This window comes from Pterocles gutturalis, unplaced genomic scaffold, assembly GCF_000699245.1.
Source record: "Pterocles gutturalis isolate BGI_N339 unplaced genomic scaffold, ASM69924v1 scaffold51854, whole genome shotgun sequence".
In the NCBI taxonomy this organism is placed as follows: Eukaryota; Metazoa; Chordata; class Aves; order Pterocliformes; family Pteroclidae; genus Pterocles; species Pterocles gutturalis.
In genome coordinates, this window is record NW_010137743.1 from 3088 (window position 1) to 28118 (window position 25031).

General features: G+C 37.0%; 1 protein-coding gene across 1 annotated transcript; it reads left to right on the forward strand.

Moving 5' to 3' along the window:
• Positions 1 to 216: 216 nt before the first annotated feature.
• On the forward strand, positions 217 to 25031 carry LOC104460845 (laminin subunit alpha-2-like; the record flags this gene model as incomplete). The annotated part of the gene is made up of 9 exons (XM_010082689.1): positions 217 to 334; positions 4116 to 4250; positions 4901 to 5025; positions 8501 to 8587; positions 9472 to 9665; positions 19516 to 19658; positions 20198 to 20296; positions 24600 to 24711; positions 24967 to 25031. Coding segments are annotated over 9 exons (1021 nt in total), but the record flags the coding sequence as incomplete, so codon positions are not given.

The window sequence follows — 25031 nt, forward strand, 5'->3', positions numbered from 1 at the left end:
ACTGTTGCCTAGAAATGGAAAATGAGACCGGAGCTGGTGGTAGCTTTGTTGTTTCCTTAGGAGAAGTGAAAATAGTGCTGTTTGTCTCCTGTGGATCAAGAAGCCTATAAACAGCTAAATAAGACCATTTTCTCCCATTCCAGCTGACTGTGAACTAACTGGATTTGAGTTATTGCTTGGCTACGCTCATTGGAGATGTTTGCTCCTTTTTTTCAGGATTTCTGAGATCTCAATGGAAGTTGCTGAAGGCGGCACTCTGTCTGGGATGACTCCTCAGGCTTACTTGATTGAGAAATGTGACTGCCCATTGGGTTATTCTGGTTTGTCTTGTGAGGTACAGTACTAACCTGACTTGTCAGTTGAATGAAATTCACCAAATAAAGTATAAAACCAAGTTTGAAAATAAAAAAGTTAAAAGTATGTTATTAAAATTGTAGGACCAAGCACTCTAAACAAAGCCATGCAGAATTTTAAAATTCTATTTTGTTGTCTTTCCAGATTTTTAAGTTTGCCTTGTTCGACATTTAAATTTCTGTATAAAGTTTTAATAGCTGTACAATGGATTGAAATATTTGGTTTTGAAAAAAAGGTAAACAGCATTTCAATTTTGATTTCTTAAATGTTTGTATTCTAACAAATAACTCAAATAACAACAAAATTTAAAAAGAGAAGTAATTTCAAAAGCAAACCCTGAACTAGCATATTCTGTGCAGTTCTTCAAAAAGGCATCTCATATTTGAGAACCTGTAGATTCATCACACTGGTCTTTCCTCTTGAATCTGTTCCCTAGCATGCCTTTGTGGACCAACAATAATAGGATTAAAGTTGTCCATTTTGCTTTCATTTTGCATGCTTGACTGTTCAAAATCGCACTGCAAATGCATTAAAAATTTAGATGTGAACCCTTCTGTATCATGTTTGTGCTTCATGAAAGAAGCTTCATGGACGGTGTTTGCAAAGCTTTAGGAAATGTCTACTGCACACGTTCAAACCATCAGTTTTCTGAATGCTTATAGTTTATCTGAGTGGATCTATGAAAACACATTGAAAAGGGCCACTGAGTTTTGGGAGATATCTTTCCATTTTACTCCCCTCAATTATTATTCTTCCAGTGCTGGTATAGGACTCACATAAGATCTTGCACACAAAAGCTTGCATCCCATCAGATTTCAGTCCCCCTTATATAAACAATGGAGCTGCTTGTAAGAGGAGAAGAAATTCTGGTACATGGTCCAAATAGTGTATTTTACTTTATTCTTAGAAGCAGTCTAATCACTGTGTCTTAAAATAAAATAAAATAGATCTGTTACTAATGGAAACTTTTGTCCTGAACTGTTGAAGTTTGGTAAATTTGTAACTCCTTGAACCCTGGAAGAAAAGTGTTGGTCTAGTAGGTGAGCTTGGTGCTCCTTGTACTTTACTGTATTTATTGTTTTGCTTATCTAAATATTTTCATGATGAAGATTGCATGTTTCAAACGTACACAAGTTTTATAGAAAACTTGCATGCTTTTGTAAAACGTATTTTATGATAGGTACCAGAGAAAGCGCTTAAGGTGTAATACTTTGCAGAATACAAGTTAATATTTTTGACTGTATGTGCTTTTGCTCTTGAGACTGGCAGTCTTTCTATGTGCAAACCAGCATGTTTTCATTATTAAGTAGGACTAGCAATTCCAAATGCCCTTGTTGCAACTGCTGGGTGGAGGTAGCAGGGAACAACACCTAGAGTATTCTGCAAATCCCTCAGACATTCTGACTAAGTGGGATCCTGTAAAGCGTTCCCCCAAACTAGCAATGGGAGAAAATTTGGAGTGAGTAAATGAAGGGAAAGATGCCTTGCTAGCTGCAAGAATTTCGTCCCCTTCAGATGTTGTACAGGGCTGTGTTACACAGCAAATAAGGCAACAGGAACAGTGTAAGGGAATGTGTGCAAGGAAGTGAATGAAGGCATTTTCTTTGCAAAAAAAAAGCATACACCTGAATGTGCGCAAATACACGTGAGAGATTAATGGCTTTCAGCATTAACTCAGAAGTACAGATTTTTTTTAAAAAGTGCTATAACAAATTGCATTTTTGAATTAAAATATATGATAATGTAATTAGAACTTGATTTTAATTCACACCAACCAGGGGCTGGAATAAATGTCTCAGTTGCAATGTTCATACTTTGGGCTTAATTGTGCAGTCTTCACATGCTCAAAACTTTATTTTTAGTGTGCTCGGTAAAAGTTATGGTGTGTTCTGTGAGGGTTTGATTAATTTCAGTGGGAGAAAAAAACATCTGATATCCAGGCATTTTTTAAGCAAATGCTAACAGGGTATATGTATCTATTTAATGATTTATCCTGTAATTGCATTGTGAAGACTATGTGCACAGCAGTTTTTACTAAAAGTGACATGTACAACCTGTTTGAGTTTTGGTTTTGGTTTTGGTTTTTTAAATCCAGTCGCAGGCTGAAAAAGCAGTGGTAGGAGTTTTCCTAATGCCTACTTCTGAAAAACTTCCAAACTAGTAATGAAAAATGTAGTCTTCTTCATCTTTTGTCTGTGTCTCATTTCATCTCAGGCATGCATAGATCAAAATAGATGAGAAGTGTCAATAGGATATAAAAAAAAACCAGTTAGAGATCAGATTTGTTTGAGGATATACTGTATATTTATACCCCAGTCTTAAAGTCACTGAGAACTTGTAGAGCTGTGCTTTGTATTGTTTTATGTTTGGACAATTATCTTCTGGGAATGTAGAGGGAGGAAAAAATTAGGAAATTATAGTAAGAAATAAAATTACTTTCATTTGAGATTATTCATCTAAATTGGAATTCTTCACAAACCATGAAAAAGCAAATAGACTTTTTGTGCTTCATGGATCTTAATGTAGTCTAAATCAAAATAAAAGGGGAAAAGTGAAAGTGAGTTATATTACTTTCTTTGTGATTCTAAAGAAAATAATTGTTTATGCTTTTTCCATAATTTAAACTCCTGGAGGTTTTGGCAATGATTATAAAAGTGCCAGAGTGGTGTCATATGAAATAGAACCTAGCGTGTCATGCTTGACTGAAGAATCCTGCTTTTGATCACAAAAAGTTACTTAGTCCAGATTCTCTTTTATTTTGCATCCATTTTATTGCTGTGTAAAAAGTGCAGTATTCAATTCTTTCCAAAAAGCACAAAATGTGGTCAGCAGTAGGAAATGACCTCATCAGGCAGCCTTCATAGGCTCCTAGCACCACTAAGTGGTGGGATTTATACATGGGGTGAGTGACTCGTATGTATGCACTTACCCCTAACGGTCTGGACTATCAAAATGGTCCTGTCTGCATTTTTAAGCTGCCATAGCTGTGTGCTTTCTGGGAGCTATGTAGACATTTTCATACGTTTGCATAATAAGCCTGAAATAAAGATCAAGTGCTTGATTGTGCTTGATTTTGCATCTGTCAGGTTTGCTAGTAATTTTTGGGTTGCACTCAGAATTTTAGTGCCAAGCTGGGGTAGAGGAGACTTAGTGATAAATAAATTTGATTTGGGGCTAATAGTCCCTAGACATGGAAAACCTTTAATATTTTGAATTCTTTACTTTTATGGTCTTTAGATAATATAGCTATAAATAATGCAGCCATGCAGCCATTTTTTTTATTATTATCATTCAGCTTTTGCTTGTTATCCATCAGGCAGTATGTAGGCAGATATTAGCTTGTCAAAACTGAAAAACTCACCAGGGGTGAAGGAAACAGAATCATCATGCTTGCTCTCCGCAGTCCATGCAAAAAGTTTATTTCGAAAACAAACCTTATTCTTAAGAAATGAAAGGAATGATGACTGATGCACAGTGAGAACAGTGAGGTGTTCTGCATCTGAATGCGAAGTCTCTCAAGCTGTAATGTGAAAAGCCTGGTGCCAGTGGAGTGCTCCAGGGATTTTTCAGCAATGTTTCCAATTAGGGCTGGCTCTTGTTGTCTGTAAAGTACTGTATATTTTTTGTAACATAGCTGGAAGCCTGTCAGGTTCTTTTCACAACTTGTAAAAACTGGTGATTGGAAAGATGAGCTTGCAATGCTCCCCATACTTAGTCCTCTTGGTAATGATCTGTTTTCTTCTGCATCTTTTTTGTTGCAGTCATGCTCTCCAGGATTTTACAGGCTTCCATCTTCATCTTCAGGAAGGACACCTGCTCAGTCCTTAGGAGCTTGTGTTTTATGTCAATGTCACGGACACAGTACTATGTGTGACTCTGAAACATCAGTTTGTCAGGTATTGCATTTCTGAACTTATGCATTAGGTTAATCTTAATGTAAAATTCATAAGTTGTGTAACTGATCTGAAAAAATAGAGGACAATATTTTAATCCAATTTTGCTTAAATAGGTGAAGTGTCAAAGTTAAAGGGGAGTCAAAAAAACAAACCATCTAGCTTTAGAGATTTGCATTCTGGTATTCTAGATTTCAGTGCTTTTTTGCCCATGAATTACTACTTGTTTAAAAAGAAAAACTAGATACCTGCAAATTAAAGAGGTGATGTACCATATGTTGTGCAATAAGCACAATTACTGCTCTTATAGGTAATAATACACATGACCTGATACAGTAAGATTGAATTCTAATTGTTTATTTCTCCTGCTTCAATGTCTGGAACAAAGGAGGGAGGGAAGGGTGAAGGGGATAAGAAATTCCATAGGATGCATCTGTCTAGCTGCAGGCCTCCATTCTTTCTCCTGTAAACCCATATATAACTCAGCAGGCATTTGATAGATGCTTAATGCAAGCAGTCCCACTGCAAATCATATCAGGAAGAGAGAAATTATGAATCAAAATAAGTTTGAATCCCTGAGGCTGGGAAAAAAATATTGTCTGCTTTCTTGTAATTATCAATTGCAGCTTTCATTCTGTCTCCTTCCTCTGCAGAATTGTCAGCACAATACTTCTGGTCACCACTGTGAGAGATGTGCGCTGGGGTTTTATGGCATTGTCCAAGGCTCTCCGGATGACTGTCAGCCTTGTGCTTGTCCCCTGTTTATTTCAAGTAACAAGTAAGTGAGCAAACTCGTGACACAGGGTTACCTTTCCAGCAAGCAAGAACTTTGTTTTGGTCTCGTGTCCTTTTTCAGATAGCTACAGGATAACTGCATCATGTTAGCCATACTAAAAAGTTTCATATCAACTTTTACTAATTGATCTTCCTTTAAAAGTTGGAAATTGCTTCCGTGCTAATTTGTGATGAATAAATTAATAAGTGGTAGAAAATGCAATATTCAACAGATAATGAATATGTGTTATAAAGGTATTCTCACGAATGAAGCTAAAGCAGAACTCAAGTACAGTATAGCCATACAGGAGCTGTAAAAAGTCTTATGCTCATATGTTTTGTTGGTATGAACATGTTACGGTGCCTTTCTAGCTCCACTGTGGAATTTATTGATTCCTTAATTAATGTTACGTGTGTTTTAGGCAATTTGTGAAAGATAGAAAAATTTAAAAGCTATATAGTTATTGCAGCATCAATTTTATTGGTTACTTTATGCTAATGAGCCTTGCCATGATGTCTCTGCATGTGTTCCCAACAAATGATCCTTTAGCACTTGAGACTTGTTTGTTGTTTTGCTGAAAAGCTCTTAATGATATTTGGAATCATACCATAGTACTACTCTGAAAAGGTTTGTGTTTCATGATCATTCTCTTGAAAGGTTGGAAGTGTTCCTTAAAACCATTTTTCTGTGCTTTGTCTGACCTTTAGAATGTTTTAGTGAGTATTTCAACCAGTGTATCTGAGAGGTTGGGTTTTTTTTTTTTTCTTATTCATTTTATAATTTTGAGGTGGTCTGAGGTTTATTTTGAAGGAAGGAATTGCTTTCTCAAACATCATAATCTTTCATCCACAGCAAATGTTTCTAAGAAGACTTCCAAACTTCATAAATACCAAAGTGACAACAATCAGAACAATTATAAAAGAGGTTTAAAGAAATACCCTTTGTCTCAGAAAGTTATAATGTTGTCTTAACTGCAAGTTTTTCTGAGTGACACCCTTTTTCATGAGAGTCTTCTGTTACAACTTGATTATGTGTTCTACCTACTAGTATCAAGAAAGAACATTTAAGTTGCAAAGAAGAGAATTGGCCAAGCTTCTCAGCTTTACACATCAGCAAATACACTGTAAAAAACTTCTGTTACTAACTGGCAGTAGGAAGTGCTGAAAATGTAATTTGATCCTATTATTTTTTTTTTGGGGGGGGGGGGGGCTTAAGAACCTTTGGTTGCCCAGAAATACAGGTGTCAGATCAGATAATGAGCAGGACTCTTCACCTGGGTGGTTATGGCAGCCTACTACAAGAATTTAGACACATTCTCCACACCATGCTCCAGAAACCACTTCAGTACCTTATCTAACATAAAACACAGGAAAGGGCTGTCACTGAAGTGCTCTACAGTTGAGAAATGTGTGGATCCAGATGGTGCGTGTGTCCTGGGTGCACACTCAAATTGCTGAGCTGCCGGAGGAAGAGAGAGCAAGCGAAGCGCCAATACCTCATGCAGACACATGGCCTGCATGATTCTGGATGTTGCCAGGGACTTTGGTGTCCTGCTCACATAAACGTGATCATGAGGCTTTTTTGTTCAAAAGTTCATAGGAGATAAATGAATGACACCTAGTCTGAAGTTAGTAAATACATTTAATCATGAGATGGTCATCCAATTTCTAGTGCTGTCAAGAGAGGAGTCAGATCTGAACATGTCTAGAAACAGAACAGCTTGGGTTTTACAGAGTTTAATTCAGATGTCTCTAGACATCATGGATGGGATTTCTACTGCTGTTGGTTGTAGCCACCAACAATTTTGATACCTATATAGTAAATGCAAGGACAGACAGCTATACATCTCACCCATGTTAAAACTGAAGGAAACCACCATTGCAGAGAGGACAAGGGAGATGTTTCAAATGTGTTTGTATGTCTGTCTGTGCATCTCCATTTTCCACTGCTGATAGAGGGTGCCTGAACTGTTCATTTAGACTGCATGCCTAACTTTTAGATGGATAGGCCAAGGTGGGATAGATCCATTCCATAAAGCTACAGAATTAGGTGGAAAGTGAGGGTATCACATCTTGGATTTGTGTGTGTGAAACAGCTCAGTGAAAGTTCTTCAGGATGCTTTTATGGAAAAAAATATGACTACCTGCAGCTATTGTATGGTAGTCAAGTAATCACAATCTGGATTAAATGCAGATACCTAATGAGCTATCACATTAGCTTATTGTATCCTGACTGACATGATAATATTTGTGAATAAGTATAGTGTAATTACATTTCTTTATGAAATTTTACAGAATTCCACTAAGGTTTTAAATACTGTTTTTACACTCCTGTACAATCTGCAGTCAGCTTCAAACATGATGAGCTTAAAAAAAAAAAAAAAAAAAAAAACAAAAACGAAAAAAACAGAGAGAATGACTTATTCTGGATCTATTTTCATAGAGTTGAAAATATGTTGGATAATGAGTTTGTGAGTAACGCATCAATTTGTTTACATTTTTTTGCAAAGGTGTAATTTTATATACTCATTCAAGCACTATTCATTTGATGCATTATAAGCATTATAAGCAGGATGCTGACTGTACTGTACCAAGCTCTGGACTGACCACTAGCCAACTCAGTGCTTTTCTGATTCTTCTTCCACAAAGAGCTGCATGAGTTTTACAGTATTGCACCATTTTAATACTTAGGTGTGTTTCTTTTCCCCTACCTACCCTTTTTGTTATTGTAACTCTCTGTGCAGGCACTTAATGCATGAATATTCCAGCAACATGCTACTTTGCACAGTTCCCATAGGCACACACAGCAGTCGCTAGCTATTTATCTATGGCATGGCTTAGTAAAATAATCTAGTGTCTTCTGTGATTAAAATACGACCCCTCCCTGATCACAAAGAAGGTAGCTTTTAGGTATTTTTTCTCTGTAGGCCAGTGTTTTCCCTTCGGTACATCCTTGAAAAGATCATCTGACGCTACCTGTTGGGAAGATTCCACATGGTTATGACTTCGGTTCCTTTCTCCCTCTTTATGTCTTATCTCTGAGTAAACACTTCCCACCTTATCTCCTTTTATTCAAACTAAAATGAAATTAGACTGGAGAGGCTGGATGTTTGTTAGCTCAGTTTCTTAACCTTTTGTTTCACATCCTTCTCCTTACTTCCTTTTATTGATCACTGTGAGTGACAGCACCATTTAGTCACACAAGCCTACAGCACGGGCGCTGTTGACTCCATTGCCTCGGATATGACCCTCGTTGATTCTGCCCTTCCAGCATCTGTCTAAATTGGGCCAGTATCACAAAAGGTGTTCACAAAATTCTTAATAGAAAGGAGGGATCTCCCACAGGTGTTCGTAAACAGATAAGAAAACACTGCCATTTGCATTAAGAGTGGAGCTTACCATGGGTCCTTCTGCACAGCTGACTGGAGTGAAATGGCGCAATAGAGTGGAAGAAAGTTTTTTATTTGCTTTTGTTTTAGTTTCAGCCCTTCTTGTGTTGCCGAAGGACCTAATGATTACCGGTGTACTGCATGCCCACCTGGATATGAAGGCCAGTACTGTGAAAGGTAGGATGAATGGAAACAAAAGAAAGAGGAACAATGAAAAGCAGGCCAGAAATGAAGGACAGCTAAGTCCTTCAATACTATAAACATGTATTTATTAATGTTTAAATACATGCCTTTGTTTATTTCCTCTTCATATGTTCTTAAAACTCAGCTATAATAGGCAATTTTTATGCACCCACTGTAAATTGATAATCAGTGTTATTTATATCACAGATATTGTCCTAGTCTTACTTTGTGATTTGTTTTTTTCCCCTGGACCTCAGAAGTTGAACCAAAAAATACAAAATTTATCTAAAATATGATACCAGGCTTATAATGTGTCTTGATGTCACTCATGCCCTTTGTTCTAGTGACTATTGTGTCCTTATGGACACTAATTGTGAAAGACACATATAAGCATATTAATGACCAAATTGCAAATTAATAACCTAAACAGCAGCTGTTGTCCCACCCATAACAACGCTGTGGGATTAAGATTATCAAAATTAGCAAGTGTCGACTATGAGATTTCACTTCTAATGCAAAACACAAGTGGCTACTGGGGGAAAAAAAGGTCTATAGACCAGACATTACTAATGTAGAAACTTTTGTCATGGTATAATAGAAGTTTAACTGAAAACTGTTAGGGTGTGGAATCACTTTTGCATACTCCTTCCATCCAGGCTGTTCCATGTCCTGGTTAAAAGTTATTAGCAGTTTGTTGGACAGTTTGCAACATTTCTCCCTCTACAAATGCATCCTGAGTCATAAAGCACCAAAGATTTTTTTTAGTGGTTCATGAATGAAGGTTCATTTATATTTTGTTTACAATCTTGCCACATATTCATTGTAGTACACTATATGCCTCCATTGGCCAAACCTGGTTTTGTATTTGCATTGTCTAGATGTTCTTCTGGCTACACGGGAAATCCACAAATTCCAGGAGGCTCCTGTCAGGAATGTGAGTGTGATCGATACGGTTCCCTGCCTGTCCCCTGTGACCCTGTCACTGGACAGTGCACTTGCAAGCCTGGATTCACAGGGTGGAAGTGTGTTGGCTGTGAACATCGGCATGCACGTGATGGCATGAAATGCATTTGTACGTATACTAACATAATTTTGGAGAATTTTTGATTGTGTTTGTCATATTTCAGAAATCCAACTCTGCTTGTGCATCAGTCAGTTGTGTGTGTTACTTTGAAAATAGTTTGCCAGGTTTCTTACTACTTTGGCATTCTGGTCTGTTTGTTTCACAAGCCTTGAGATGTTAGGAAAACTCTTGATACTTTTTAATATGCTCACTGAAAACTGACAACAGAGCTTTGATGGATTTCTTTTTGTGCGTTTTTGAAGTTTGTGGTTTTGCTAAAGGTTGTCACTGCTGTTATGACAATATTTACTCTTAGTGAATTTTTCAGTGTTGTCCTAAATGTTTAACCAGCGATTGCAATGCTCTATGCCATGAGTCACACAGAAAGTTTTTACCAAGATTTGCTTGGTCATATTGGTTCAACAACCATCCACTGGAATTTAAAGACATAAGGAATGACAGCACAGTATATCCAGGAACAAAGACCTTCCTTTGTTTAAAACAGAAAACTAATAGCCTAAACCACCAAGTTACATTTTATAGTACTGGTATCTTTGCTCTACGTTCAGTTTTGATATGTACCAAATGTTTTGTCTTTTAGTATTGTTTGGCTTTTTTTTTTTTTTCCCCTTGCAATTAGGTGGTGTTTGTTTTGAGCCCACAGTCTCATTTCCCATTATATTATATGCTTATGTCTTATAAAAAAATTTCAGGTAGCAAAACTTTTCTAGAACACTTAGTAAATCCTGACTGAAATAATGCATTTTCCTCTCTTCCATCTCCACTAGCTGAATAGGAACTAATTTTATTGTGACTGTTTTTTTTTCCCCTGGAGGCTATTACTGTTCATTTTGAAGAAGAATACAGCTAGGGACCCAGTAAGTCCTGAGTATATAATATTTCCTAATCTGTGCATCTTCAGATATTGCAGAAAGGCACAATGAACTTGTTTTAATGTTTTCCCTGATTTTTATCTGTTATAGGATTTTAATTGGAGGTTTTTCATTTTGGGTTTGTTTTTTTTTTTTGCCTATGTGAGGGACATGTAACATCAAGGCAAGTAAATACCAGAAAGGTTTGTTGGGTTTTTTTCAGAGAATGCATTCAGTCTTTGCCTCAATAGCCAGAGGTGTACAGTTCTCTAATATAAAAATTAGCTAGTAAAAGCACAAACAAATTGCAAACGTTATAAAAGCACATTGGAAAAATAAAGAAAACAAGGAAGTGCTAAAAATGGCTGAAGTTATCATATCTGTCAGGAATGAAATGTGTGGCTTCTTTGAGTGGTTAAAGAGGAAGACTTTAGGCATGTAGGGTCAGGGACTACACAGTGCAGAACATTTTTTCACTCAATGATTGTGATCAGCTCTCAGAGAGTGGTCGGGACTTAGCAGGACTAAGTTTCTACATGTGACTATTGGCTTCAGTGCTTTTGCATTAGTTCTGATGCCCAGATACAAGCCTTCTCTGAGAATGAATAGATTACTGGGAATATAGACATAAATACTTCTATTACTGCATTATTAATAATATGACATTGGTTCACTGATGAAAAGCTTAGTGTCCTTAGGGGAAGTAAAGTCCTAATCATAGAATCATAGAATAGTTTGACTTTGAAGAGACGATGGAGGTCATCTAGTCCACCCCCCCTGCCATAAGCAGGGACATCTTCCACTAGATCAGGTTGCCCAGAACCCCATTGAACCTGACCTTGAATGTTTCCATGGACAGGGCATCTACCACCTCCCTGGGCAACCTGCTTCAGTGTTTCACCACCCTAAGTGTAAAATATTTCTTCCTAATATCTAAGATAAATCTATCCTCTTTCAGTTTATAACCATTACCCTTTGTCCCATTGCTACAAGCCCTGTTAAAAAGGTTATCCCCATCTTTCTTATAAGCCCCCTTTAGGTACTGAAAGGCCGCAATCAGGTCCCCTTGGAATCTTCTCCTCTCCAAGCTGAACAACCCTAACTCTCTCAGCCTCTCCTCATAGGGGAGGTGTTCCAGGCCTTTGATCATTTTCATGGCCCTCCTCTGGACCCACTTCAACAGGTCCATGTCCTTCCTGTGCTGAGTGCTGCAGAGCTGGATGCAGTACTCTAGGTGGGGTCTTACGAGAACAGAGGGGCAGAATCACCTCCCTCGACCTGCTGACCACGCTTCTTTTGATGCAGCCCAGGATGCATCTGGCTTTGTGGGCTGCAAGCGCACATTGCTGGCTCATGTCCAACTTCTCATCCACCAGGACACCCAGGTCTTTCTCTGCAGGGATGCTCTCAATCTCTTCATCCCCCAGCCTGTATTGATACTGGGGGTTGCCCTGACCCATGTGTAGGACCTTGCACTTGGCCTTGTTGAACCTCATGAGGTTTTCACAAGTCCACTTCTCCAGCTTCTCAAGGTCCCTCTGGATGGCATCCCATCACTCAGGGGTGTCAACCTCACCACTCAGCTAATGTCCTGCAGTATGATGTCTAGGACTTAATTCTGAACTATCGTATATCTTAAACTCTACTTTAAACTACAGCAAAATGAATGCAGATAGAGTAAGTAGCTACTTGGCTGAAATAACTACGCTTTAGATTCCATTTTGTGGCCTACATGTCAAGGAGAACTGCAGTTGTGAGTTAAGTCTGTAAGTGTTACAGCTACAAAATTTTATAATAAGGACTGTGTTTTCTAGAGTGGCATCTAAACAAAAATTACTTAATTTTCAATATTCTGAATACCTGTTACATTACTTCCAGTACTAGCCAATGTTTTCAATCTCAGGGACAGCTCACTATGTTTTTTTATAGGTCATTTACCTTATCAGTATCCTGAAAAGTCTTTTGGATATGCAGGATTGTACAGTTTCTTTGTATAAAACAGATTAAGTGCAGGTTTCTAGTTTGTTAATCAGACTATTTCATTTTGTGGATAATAAGGTTAAAAATCCTCACTGTGAATGGGAAAAGCTGGGTGCAGGCAAATCAAATTTTCCACCTTTTTGCTTTGAAAAATGTGATTTGCTTCAATCTGTGATTTAACAGCAACATATTCATGTGTCGGTGATGAAAAGCATCTGTATTACCTGCAGTGACATTTTAAGTTCAATTAAATAATCAGTTTTCACCATTCAGTCCTTTGCAGGTGCATATAGACATTTCATGTTATTGTTAGAAGTAAGGAATCAAATGAAAAGATTTGTTTCCTTTAGTCATAAAAATAGGAACCACCTATAGGAACAGATGGGAGGTACTTTAAATCTCCTCTATCCCAGGAACTAGTCTGTTACCATTGACACCACATCAATAACATCCATATCATAAATTACAAAAACTGCAATTAAGTATTTCAGTAGACACTTTATGCTTATTTGCTCTTACTATACAATTTTCCTTTTGTTTAAACATTCCTCAGTTCCCCTATTACTCCAAATCCACCTTTGCTAATGCAGAGCAATACCCCTGACATGATAGAAAACCAGCCTGGTCAATAAACCGTTTAGCTTTGTAGCCTGTGGTGTGGGGCTTTGGCAGACAAAATGAGTGTGGCAAGCATAGATTTGGTGGGAATTTGTCTGTGGTTCACACTGACTAGTATGTCACAAGCTTCAGAGCCTGTTTTCTTCCAGTAGGGTTTCGTTGCTGCGGCCTCTAATGTGCTTTAATAGTCATTGTGCTGTCAAAGAACCATTAGAAACACCTTTTGGGGAAACCCTGAAGCTTTCCTTCTTTACTCCCAGAACATTAGTCTATTCCAGTCTGAGTTTAATGCAGCTGAGAATTTGGTCCTGTATACAATGTATTTTCAGTTTTGTGTATCAGCCACTTCCAAAACACTCAGGAAATTCCCTTCTGACTAGCTTCAGTTGTAACGGAACCTTAATGGTAATGATTATAGTGATTAAATACTGTTAATGTACAGAAAATTAATGCCATATGAAGAATCCTGTTTGCATCCAGTATTTCAAATGAGCTGTATGCATGTATCTACTTTTGCTCAGTTGCAGAGTTCCATTTCAAATACTACAATTGCATTGGACCTGTCAGAAGTGTGAAGAACCCGTAGTTAAGTGGTAAATAGTCTAGCTTAAAGAAAATACATGCAAATATAATCACCCATGTTTGAAAAAATGTAGTTGTAAGTAATATAAAACATAGTGTGATTAAGCTGTCCAGTGTTACATTCTGTAAAAGTTCGCCACACAGTGTGATATGGAAGCTAAATAATGCATATTTAAGTCCAATTAGAGAGATAGCCACAATATTGTAGTGTATTATTGTTTAAATGTAACATTTATATTTTAATGGATACCTTATCATAAGTATTCTAAAGATTTTAGAGTGGAAATTACAATGAAAAGACAGAAAAAAATCTGGAGGAGCTTACATGTTCATTAAAGTGATCTATTTCTGATATAGCTTAGAATCTGTTTTACCAGGTTCTTGCTGGTTTTCTCATAACGTGTCGTTTTTCAGTTGCTTAGTGCATGCCACTTTTCAGTGCTGTTATAACAGTTATATTTTAGAAAGCCACAGGTAGAATGGGAAGATAATATATTTTTTAAAAGCCACCGTACAAAGGGGAAGAATCTGTTTACTGCTAAACGACAATGGAAAGATAACTACGAGATAACTACAGACAGAATTCCCTTCCCTTATTCTTAGAACATAACAACGTTGTTTTCTCTAGGATGCCATTAGGGGATGGAAAATGATATCTGAAGAGTAGATTTTTTTTTTTTTATAAGTAATACAAGAGTCTGAATGGTCTCCTACACATCATAAAAAATCCAAGTTTTTTTGCATTATTACGGTTAATAGCTGAATTATTTCCCCAGCTAAAATGACCATCTAGGTTGTCATATACAGATACTCATAATACTCTGCTGATGAAGACTTCCTTGTAATTTTAAGTTTCAAGAAATGAACTTCTTAGGCTTTCCCTTTTCTTTTGAAACAGTCAGTAGCCAATAAGACAATTAGTGATGATTGCAAACTAGTTTTAATAATGCTGCCAACATCCTTGTATACTGTCTAATATGACAAAAGTTCTCACAAATCTTCTCTAATTTTTTATTAGATTTTTATTTCATTTGTAACTGCAAATGAATTGTCCTCTAAATAATTGATGCCCACTTATACATCACTCTTTTTCACTGTAATAAATATATCTCAATGGTTATTCTGCTGAAAGTTGTCAACTGGCAATTGCCTATAATCACTACAGTATTGCAGATGTATTTTTTTCTGTTTGCATAGTTAAACCCCATCATTCCACTCCAGAACATAGCTGAGTTGTGTGATGAACAGGAGCAGCCTTTCCTCAGTTCATCTGTACCCAGCATGCTCAGGCAGACTGAGATCATTAGTATTTGCTTGACTTGTATTTTACACATACTTACCAGAATATGTCAACAAGCCAAAGTATTGCTCTCTCTTGATCCTTCCCAAAGAGCTTTGACCTTAACAAGCTGAACTAAACTACCTAAAAGGAGGTTGCAGTGAGGTGGGTGCTGGCCTCTTCTCTAAAGTGAGAAGTGATAGGGCAAGAGGAAATGGCCTCAAGTTGCACCAGAGGAGGTCTAGGCTAGATATTAGAAAAAATTTCTTCACTGAAAGAGTGATCAGGCATTGGAACAAGCTGCCCAGGGAAGTGGTGGAGTCACCATCCCTGGAGGTGTTCAAGAAAAGTGCAGATGTTGTGCTTAGGGACATGGTTTAATGGGTTAGGTGGTGTGGGTTGATGGTTCGACTTGATGATCCTTGAGGTCTTTTTCCAACCTTAATGATTCTATGATTCTATGAAGTGGAAATCAGGAGCTACGAGGAGTTTTGAATCAAGCCTGTAGCAATCGTGCATTTTCTTAGATTAGTAATTCTCTTGTGTATTTTTTGTTATACCTTCTGACACGCTGCTTCACTTCATTTATAGAGTTTGTACTATGTAAAATGAAGAACCTCAGCTTGCAGTGTTGTTGGAACAGTGACGGTGCTTGCTACTGTGCAGTGTTTAGGGAAAAGAACGATCCTAGTGAGAACTTCAAGACTTTATTGTTAAACATCTGACAAGTCAGAACTCACTTTCCGAATGTTTTCAGGGCACCAGTCATGACTACAATGGGGACTTCAAAAAAATTTAGCTTCAATATTTTGAACTCTGTTGCAACACAAATTGCAAAACATTTCCTCAGATGTATCCTCCTGTCGTAAATTTTCCTTGAGGTCAAGCAAAAACCTAAATGTAAAGCAGCCGATGTGGTTCTGCTGTACAAGATTACAGGGAACAGTAAGAAATCATGACAGAGATCAGACAGATATTTAATTGTTAGAAATTTTTCTTTAACTCAGTCTTGTGGTAAAAATGGATGTTCAGCCATGCTGTGGTCAACAAACTTACATCTGTACAAATTTAAATATTCAATATTGGTAGAAGGAGAAAATTATATAATCGGATTCCTTTAATAGTAGGTCTTGGACACTTCAATATTGTAGTCTAAGTAGAGTGGTGCTTGCAGTGAGAAGCAGCTTTGTGCAGCAGCCACACAGTTCTGCACCAGGAGAACAAGGTTGCTCCTAGCCGCTGGTCCTGGCAGAATCAAGGTTTTCCTTCTAAAATACAGAGTAGCTCCATGACCTCAGCCCTTCCAAATTCAGAACTAAGCAGAGATGCTGACTCTGTCAGAGGCAGGTCTTGAAGAATCTATGAAAATAAGTATCTCCTAGCTCCTACACAGTCCTTAATTCAGAAGCTTCTTATTGCAAGCCTTCACAGAGTGAGCTGAAAAGAAAGATACCATGTGTAGCACCAGATCTATGAAGTCCTGGACTAACTTCTGCTATGTTCTGAATTTAACAGAAGTTGTGAGCCCTTATGGCACAGCCATAAAAATTAAACTTATCTCTGTGCTGGGCAACTGCTTCTCTGTCCACATGAGCTCAATAACAGATGAGCACCCCTTCTTGGCCTAGAAGCTGCTAAGCTATCAGTTGCTCTCTCTTTTCTTGATGCATGAGCTCCTGTTGAGTTTAGACCCACACTCCAATATCTTCCACCCAATTCAAGCACTATGTAACCTTAACTAGTAGTGGTATGTATCATAAGCAGCAAATTAGGCTTTCTAAATAACGAAAATCAGAAATAAACCTGAGTCAGTACTTTAAATCTTCATCTGGATCTGAATTTTCCCAGATTTTGCAGACATATTGATCATGCAAATTCCCTGGAACCAGCAGCAATGGCTGCTGAGAAAATGAGAAAAATGGGGTAACAGCCAACAGATAACAAGTCAAACAATAGTTCAACACTTTATTGTGAAGCAATGGGAAACTAATACTGAAGAGTCACTGACGATCATAGGATACCACCTCATATCAGAGGTTGCATGGTTGCCCTTAGACCAAAAATTACTTAGTCATAACACAGTCTTCTGAATCTTAACAGCAATTAATGTATTAAAGCAATATTGTGTTAGGTAATCGCTCAGTTGGAGGAACACATTGTGGCTTGGACACGTAATTCCTCTATTGTACATTATCTTCTTTTTGTAAGGTGGAATAAGTAGTTAGATGTCCATAAACTTTTATTATTTTAGCAATTACTAAAAAAAAAAATATTCTTTGGTATGCATACTTTGGAGATGCTTCTCACAAGAGGTAAGTCCAAATCCTTACAGGACTTTTTGTGCATGGGAAAGTGTGGTGAAAATGGAAATTGCAGTAATTTGCATTAATTGCTTGCTGAACTATTGTAATATTGACTGCATGATCTGGCTCTTACGTACTTGCACTGCTGTAATTATCTGAATTTAGTGCTGCATTTGTTAATATTAGACACAAACTGATCCTGACAGTGTTATAGATAGACACAGATAGACACAGCAGTATTTAGTCTTGCAAAATATAGTCACGCTCTTGAAAAATTTCCCGTAGCTACAGTAGATTTCAGACTACGTATTGGAGTAGCTTAGCCTTGTCTCATCTACTCAACTGTGGTCCTCACTTGATGTAGTTCTTTTCAACCTGATTATTGTGCAAGAGGTGTTAATTTATACTGAATGCTCACTTATCAATTGTTTACTCATTGAGGATACTTAATCTCTTCATAAACTGTTTATTTTTTTCTTACTGGTGTGAGTTTAATTTGTCTTTAACACATAGCAATTTTTTAGCATTTTATTACAAAACACTCTTGACAATTTTGAGGATTAATAGATTTACCTTGTTTCACAAGTGAAACAATGTATCAGAAAAAGAAACCAAAACAAACAAGCAAAAAACCCAAACAACAAACCAACTCTTTTCAGGTCCAGGATCACTTATTTGCATCCTGCAAAATGTTTATCAGTCAGGTCTGCTTACCTTCTTGACCAGCTGCAGAACAGGTGTTTGTTATATAAAACATTCAGTTGGCTGTAAAACTTCCTTTTCTTTTAATTCTCTTGGATTTCTAAAAGCAAGCACACAGATGACAAGAGTTGGGATGGTAATAGGTTTTTATTTTTTTTAATTTCACATAGAAACAGAAATCAAAATGTACCATGCCTACAGTGAACAACTGCAAAGAAGTTCCAGTGCAGTTCAGCTTATGTAACAAAATACTGTGAAATAGGAGGAAGTCTGCAAATGGAAGCAATGAAAATGCAAAAGGAACTCTTGAAATGACAGTATCTAGCTTTCTACACCCACTTCTTACTTCACTAATCCAGCATCTGTCTTGTCTGCTTTTCAATTATCACATGAGTTTCATGGTGTATTAAACTAGTACTTGTTATTCTTGTTTTTGCTGCATTTGACTCAAATCCTTGCTATATTGAACAACCAACCTCCAGAATTAGAACAACATTCTCTGATGAAAATTACGTCTCTTTTTCTACAAAAACATACATGTTGTTTAGTGTTTTCTTAGCCATTGAGCTTCCCAGGAGTGTTGCTGAAATACATAATTGCATACTTACAAAACTTTAGGTATAACCCTTCATATCTCTTTACATCACCAGTGAATTCATTGTTTCACAGTTTGCTCCATCTCCTGAGATGTTGTTTAGGTTTACCAGTCCTGCGCAGCATCTTTATGCCAGGAAACAGACAGGCATTCCCACAACTCCGATCCAGAGGATGAAGAATTTTCCTGTCTGCAATATAAATGATACAAGACTTTAAGGTTATGAGAATTTCTTGTGAAAGTTAATAGAAAGCAAGGTAGGGGGAATGCAAACTCTTTTCCAGTATATGCAGCACACAGTAGCATTTTTCATGCTAAAGAGTATTTGTGAGAAAGGAAGCATACACAAAAAATTTAAAAGCTGATTAGTTAAAAGAGGTAGGGGAAAGCATTTCTTAGAAGAAAGCTATAAGTATTTTTACCTGGACTCTTTCTGCTGTCTGCATTACAAGTTAAGCAAACTAGGCCATGCTGTTGTATGACTATAAAGTATGTAAATTGTAAGATTTCTGTAGTTTTTCTTACATTCAAATCTGTAGCCATCTGTAGCTTCTTAAAGTACTCCTTAGATTTTCCAAATTACCTGTCCACTTTTCTCAAACTTCATCCAAATTGCTTGTCTAATTCAGGATTCTATATTGGCTAGTCTATAATAGCATTAATTATTTCCTCTTTTTGTGAGGTAAGCCTACCAATTTTGCTCTTCATGTTTTATACTGAACTGTCCCGTTAGAAAGTCCTAAGCAATGAGGCCTTTCCTGTTCCCTAGGTGTTGTTTCCATTTTTCTCACACTATGCTTTTGGGCTAAATTATCTGACGTTAGTGTTACCTCTCACAGAATTTTATCCGTGACACGAAATTTCTAACTCAAACATATGTCTTAAACATTTAGTGGGAATAAATAAGCTTTGTTGTTCTTCCCCACAGCTTGTGATGATGAATGCACAGGACTCCTTCTCAGTGACCTGGATCGGCTAAACCAGATGATCCTGAGTGTTAACCTTAGTGGTCCACTGCCTGCTCCATATAAAATGTTGCATGGTTTTGAGAACATGACACAGGAATTAAGGGTATGTTCACAGTACTGATGTACATAAATAACAGGGCTTCAGTACAACTCTGGTTGAATCTGTTCAAACATACAGCTGTGAGTAGGTTCAAGGAAGAAGAAAACTTTAAGATTTAATTACTTCAAACTTGCTTTGGTTGATAAATGGTTATTACAGCTATTTATTTTGACTTATTTTAATAAATAAATCTTGCAGCAGTAATTTGCAGACATATATGCAAGGAATTATATTGCAGGCACAGAAGAAGTGATGCTGCATACAAATAAAATAGTGTTCATGCTAACGGTCCATAAAGTGGTTATGTATTTCATATACTGTATGTTCCCTACCATACTTATAGGTTCACCACTAAACTATGTAAAGCTGTCAAGATTCCTGAGAAAAGTATGTTGGATGGATGTGACACAAGAGTCAATGAAAAAAGGGAGTTGCATACTGTAATGAAAAGGAAATTTTTGATGCTTCTTCTACACAATATTTGGAAGCACTGACATCCATTAAATACAGATTTTCACTCTCCCTCCTCCCTTCCCCAACAGCATTTGCTTTCACCTCAGCGAGCACCAGAGAGACTTCTTCAGCTAGCACAAGAAAATCTGGATACCCTGGTGACAGAAATGGATGAATTACTGACAAGAGTAAGTCTATGATCATGTTGGGGTGTATGGGTTTGGTTAAGGCTGCATAATGACAGAAATCTTCTGAATATGAATTAAATATGAATGAATAAATGAATTATAAGGTGCTTCTCAGTCTCAGTGTTTGAAATGGCAGCAAGTCGTCTAACAACCTCATTTTGTGGGCCAATACATTGAAATATATTTTCTGCAAAACTTTATAATAATGTAAGAAAAATTTATAATGCTCATACAGAGCACCCAAGAACAAGCTCATTTGGAAAAGCTGCCACTAAAGTAAAGAGTTCTTGATATAGTACTTATGGGCTTTCCCATTACTTCAACGACAAGTATGTTACAAACCCAATGGCAACAAAACCATGGGATTACCACACAGCTTCTCACACTTACATCTCTTACATCATCAGTTTTTCTTTTACTGGCTGAGGCTTTTGGAAACTGAACTGCCTGGTTTCCTTCTTTTTCTTCTGAACGTTAGTGCTGTCTCTGGTAAGGCTATCTATTTTCTCCATCAGCAGCATCATCTCATCAGATTCCCTTTCAAATCTCCTGAGTCTGACTGCCTCAAGGTAGTTGTCAGCCTGTTTCTCTTTTAAGATTGTCTGTTGCAATACAAGTAGCCTGGCTCCACTCAGAGTTACTTCGTGCCCAACCATCTCAAGATGGAGGAAAAGTTTCTCTGTTTTACAGTTTCATTTTCCATTTCTGGGTTACCTGTTGATGTTGGCTTGTTTCTCCAGGAGCTGTGTAGCAAATGGTAGCCTAGCCCAATTCACATATTTTAAAGACATTTTACAGCAAGGAAATGGAAGTCCCAGTTTAACAAATAACAAGCTCTCATTAAGAGTCAATGAATGAAGTAATTGAAATGGGAACAATATTTAAAAGGAGATTTCAAATATATGTACAAGGTGTGTGATTTTATTTGAATGTATGTGTTCTATATTTCCTTTATGAGGGTAGTGAGGATCTTCTGGATTTCAGTCGATGTGCTATTTACTCTTTTTATTAGAAAAGTTTTATTTCAATATAGACCTTATTTTGGTCAGTAGACATCGTCTAAGAAAATAACAAATTCTGCCACCTAGTGGAGAAAAATTTAGGGAAACGGACAAGGCACAATAAAAATATAGCTGTCCAAAACATATTAACATGAAGGACTAGCAAAAAAAGTTTTTCCCCATATCTGATTTGCAGACTCACTAAATTTTCAAAGTGAAACCAGTAGTGATGATGGAAAAGGTTGATGAGGATTGATGAGGAGTCTATTTCCATGAAAAAATAAAATAATTATATAATTTTAAGCTGATGTCATTTTTAAGATTAAATCTTGAAGACAATAGTATTTAGTCACTACAAATTACTAAATACTGGCGTTTTTGCTTCCTTGTGGTCTCTTTTCAACCAGTAGTCTCTTCCATCAGTGCAGCACTCCTTTTTCTTTTTTTCCATCCTGTTCTTTCTTTCATTCAGTCTGCCATACAGAAGATCTTCACATCTTTCTCGCACTAATTATGTTCTTACATGATTGCATGCACATTTGCGCATCTCCCACCAGAAGCAGACTTCAGACTGTTCACTTCCTTTCAGTTCACTAGTTCTAGTCAAAACCCCCTCTTTCCTTCTAATTAATTACCTTCCGAGCCTTCAAGAAAGACAGGAATCAGAACCACTCCGCTTGATTGAAATGCTTATTTTGACTTTGTAAACTTTGTCATTTCTCCCATACCACTGAATTTCTAAAGCTCAAGAATTTCTGGAAGTAGTAGCAGAAGCAACTTAGTTTGCAATAGCTGGAAGCATTTGGAAGGAGAGCCGAGAACTTCCATCTGTACAGTGAGGTCTGTGTTTACTCCTCCTTCTGTAGTCTGCAGCTAGAGAAATTCCTGTAGGGCTCTCCTCCAGATGCCATCCAGAGGAGCTTCTTATGGCTTGATTAAGACCTCAGACTAAATACACAGAACCGGAACAAAAATATATGTGTGTAATGGCTAACAATCTTCAGACTGAGAGCCTTCCATGGAACCTTCATCACTAAGTACAAACTGTGAACACCACCAAAGCAGGTCCACTGATCTCAGATACTTTCTTTACTAGAGTTCCATGTCAGGGATCTCCTTTATGCCAACAAAAAGTCTTATTTGTATCCAGACTTCTTGAAGATTCATTCCAAACCCTCGCTCTGGGTCCAGTCTGCCTGACCCTTGTTGCTCCCCCAGAAGGAATTTGTTGTTCTTGATTAAACTATTAGGAGAAGCTGAAGACTGACCTTATAGAAATGGTGAACTGTAGTAAACTGAATATATAGAAAATTAGTAGGACTTTATTAACAAAAGGAAACATTTAATTAGCCCTGGAATGGCTAGGTACAGTGTGAAGGATGTTTGCCATTTAATTTGGTTTATGGAGTTAAAGCTAGACCAGATAACGAAGCAAAAGTTTATTGTTCAGCAAAGCAAATTATGGCAAAATACAAAAAGCCTTCAGTGGAGCTGAATGGGATTTAAGTGTTAAAGAGAACGGTCACCAAGATGAAATGAAAACTGTTCGATGAGAGATTAATGTGGACAAAAATGTAGTACATGCCACTCAGTTATAAATATTGAGAGGTTAAAGTGGCTAACTGGAATTAACATGAATGTGGAGAAAGTAATCAAAACTAAGAAAGGTATTTGTAAGTTATAAAATATCATTTGTAGCAAAGGACTTGGAAATATTGTAGAATATAATAAATGTGAATGTGAAAATTCCAAGCAAATAAAACCCAAAGAATAAAAGTCTGATTGTGGAGGATTTGACAAAAAATAATAAGGTATGTTCTTAATTACATGAAGAATGAAATGACATCAGAAATGCCAAGCTGGGTTAGAGCAGTGGTCCACTGGGACCATTCTGTATTTTTGTCTTTTTCCTATCCCAATGTCCTCTTACAGCTCACTATGACAATACTTTAATTCTGTATCCAGGCAGGTTAAAGCGTTTTGTAAATCTTAGAGAAAGTAACCAATAGCATAATTAACACTGTATAGATGTGAAAAGCTGTGTTCTTCTACTGATACAGGGATGAAAATAGAACCAACTCCCTCCAGTCAGTATGGGTTCTTAATTCTATTTACCTCAGACATTTTCATATAAATTACTTTCAGAGTAACTACTCTGAAGTAGACCAAAACTGTAAGTGATATGATAATGCCAGGGATTTCATTTCAGAAACCCAGCTGTCCTGATGTATCTTGAGGGCTTCCATCTAGAAGCTAATCAGGCAAAAATAAATTTATTGAAGTGGTACTATTTCTCTTTGACCATTATTGAAATGTATGGGGTATTTTTGTAACTGAGAAAACAGTTTGTAGAGGTCAAGTCAGAGAAAACATAAGCTCATTTTGAATTATTGAATTCTAGCCATTTCCCAGAGACTGGAAAGATCATAATGCCCTGCTTTGAGACATTTCTTGGGAATTCAATCCCCAAAGAAAAAAACGGTTTGTTTTTTTTTTTGCTTACAATACAATTTGACAAGCTTTGTTGCTTGAAATGGTCAGTTTCTTTGTACTAAAAATGGGTCCATTTTGTAAATAGGGACCTTGAGAGCTAAGTAGAATGTCTTAAGATTATTCCTTTCCTCAGCATGTTTTTCAGGTCTGCAGCAGATGTCTGTCTTCATCCTGCTGCTGCTACTATGGTACAATAAAATTATAAAACATTTAGTTACACAAAGCTAAAATTTTACTGAGCACCCCAATATGTTATGAACAAACAACTTCAAGCATTAGAGCTGAAAAAAACCCCAATTTTTTATCTCTTTCTCGGTTTAATTAATGTATTGATTTAATGTTCATCTTGCTTGTTGGCATGAACTGTCTCTTTGAGAACTCCTCTGGGGAGGAAGCAAAGAGGTCATGATATCTGCTACACTTTATCAACCGAAAAGTGGACAATTGTGAAGCTATGGGAAGTATTCCTTGAAGAAGCTATTAAAAGGTTACAAAAAAAATGTTTCTTTAAGCAAATTCAGTGAATAGTTTCATCCTGTCTCCCTTTGTGTGCTGTTGCACACAACTGGGGTTTCTAAGAACCTAAAATAAAGCCTTTCAATTTCCTTTTAAATGAAAAGGTAAAGGTTCCATAAAATTCAATTGTGTACTTGAACAGAGCATGTCATTTCCCATTCATCTGATCAATAATTCATTGATTGCCTTTTGCCCGAGGAAAGTTTTGAACATAGATTCAGACAGTAGGAATATCACATAGTGCTGCCTTGTCTTGTTTATTAATTATACTTTTCCTCAATTTGGATCACTAGGCTACCAAGGTGACAGCAGATGGTGAGCAAACCAGGCAGGATGCTGAAAGGACTAATGACAGAGCAAAATCTCTTGGACAATTCATCAAAGGCATTCTCCAAGCTGCTGAAGGTATTGGAAAAAGAAAAATATTCCAATTGCTTCTCAATAAAACTGAAGGATGGTAGGGAAGAGGGTCTGAAAGGCAGCGAGGATGACTTTATTCACTAAGAAATGTCATGTGCTTTAAATGTCGAGTGAAGAAACGACAATCAACTTTCTTCAGACTGTTTGCAATCTACAGATGCAGTATATATAAACAGTTAGTGTATTGGTAATTACAAAGACTAGTAGAATATTGAGTATATTCCTTCAAGATTTTTGCAGTTATTTGAAGAAAAGCTGTTATGATGATGTAACTGACAGGGCTTAGCTTTTGTTTGTTTTCAAAG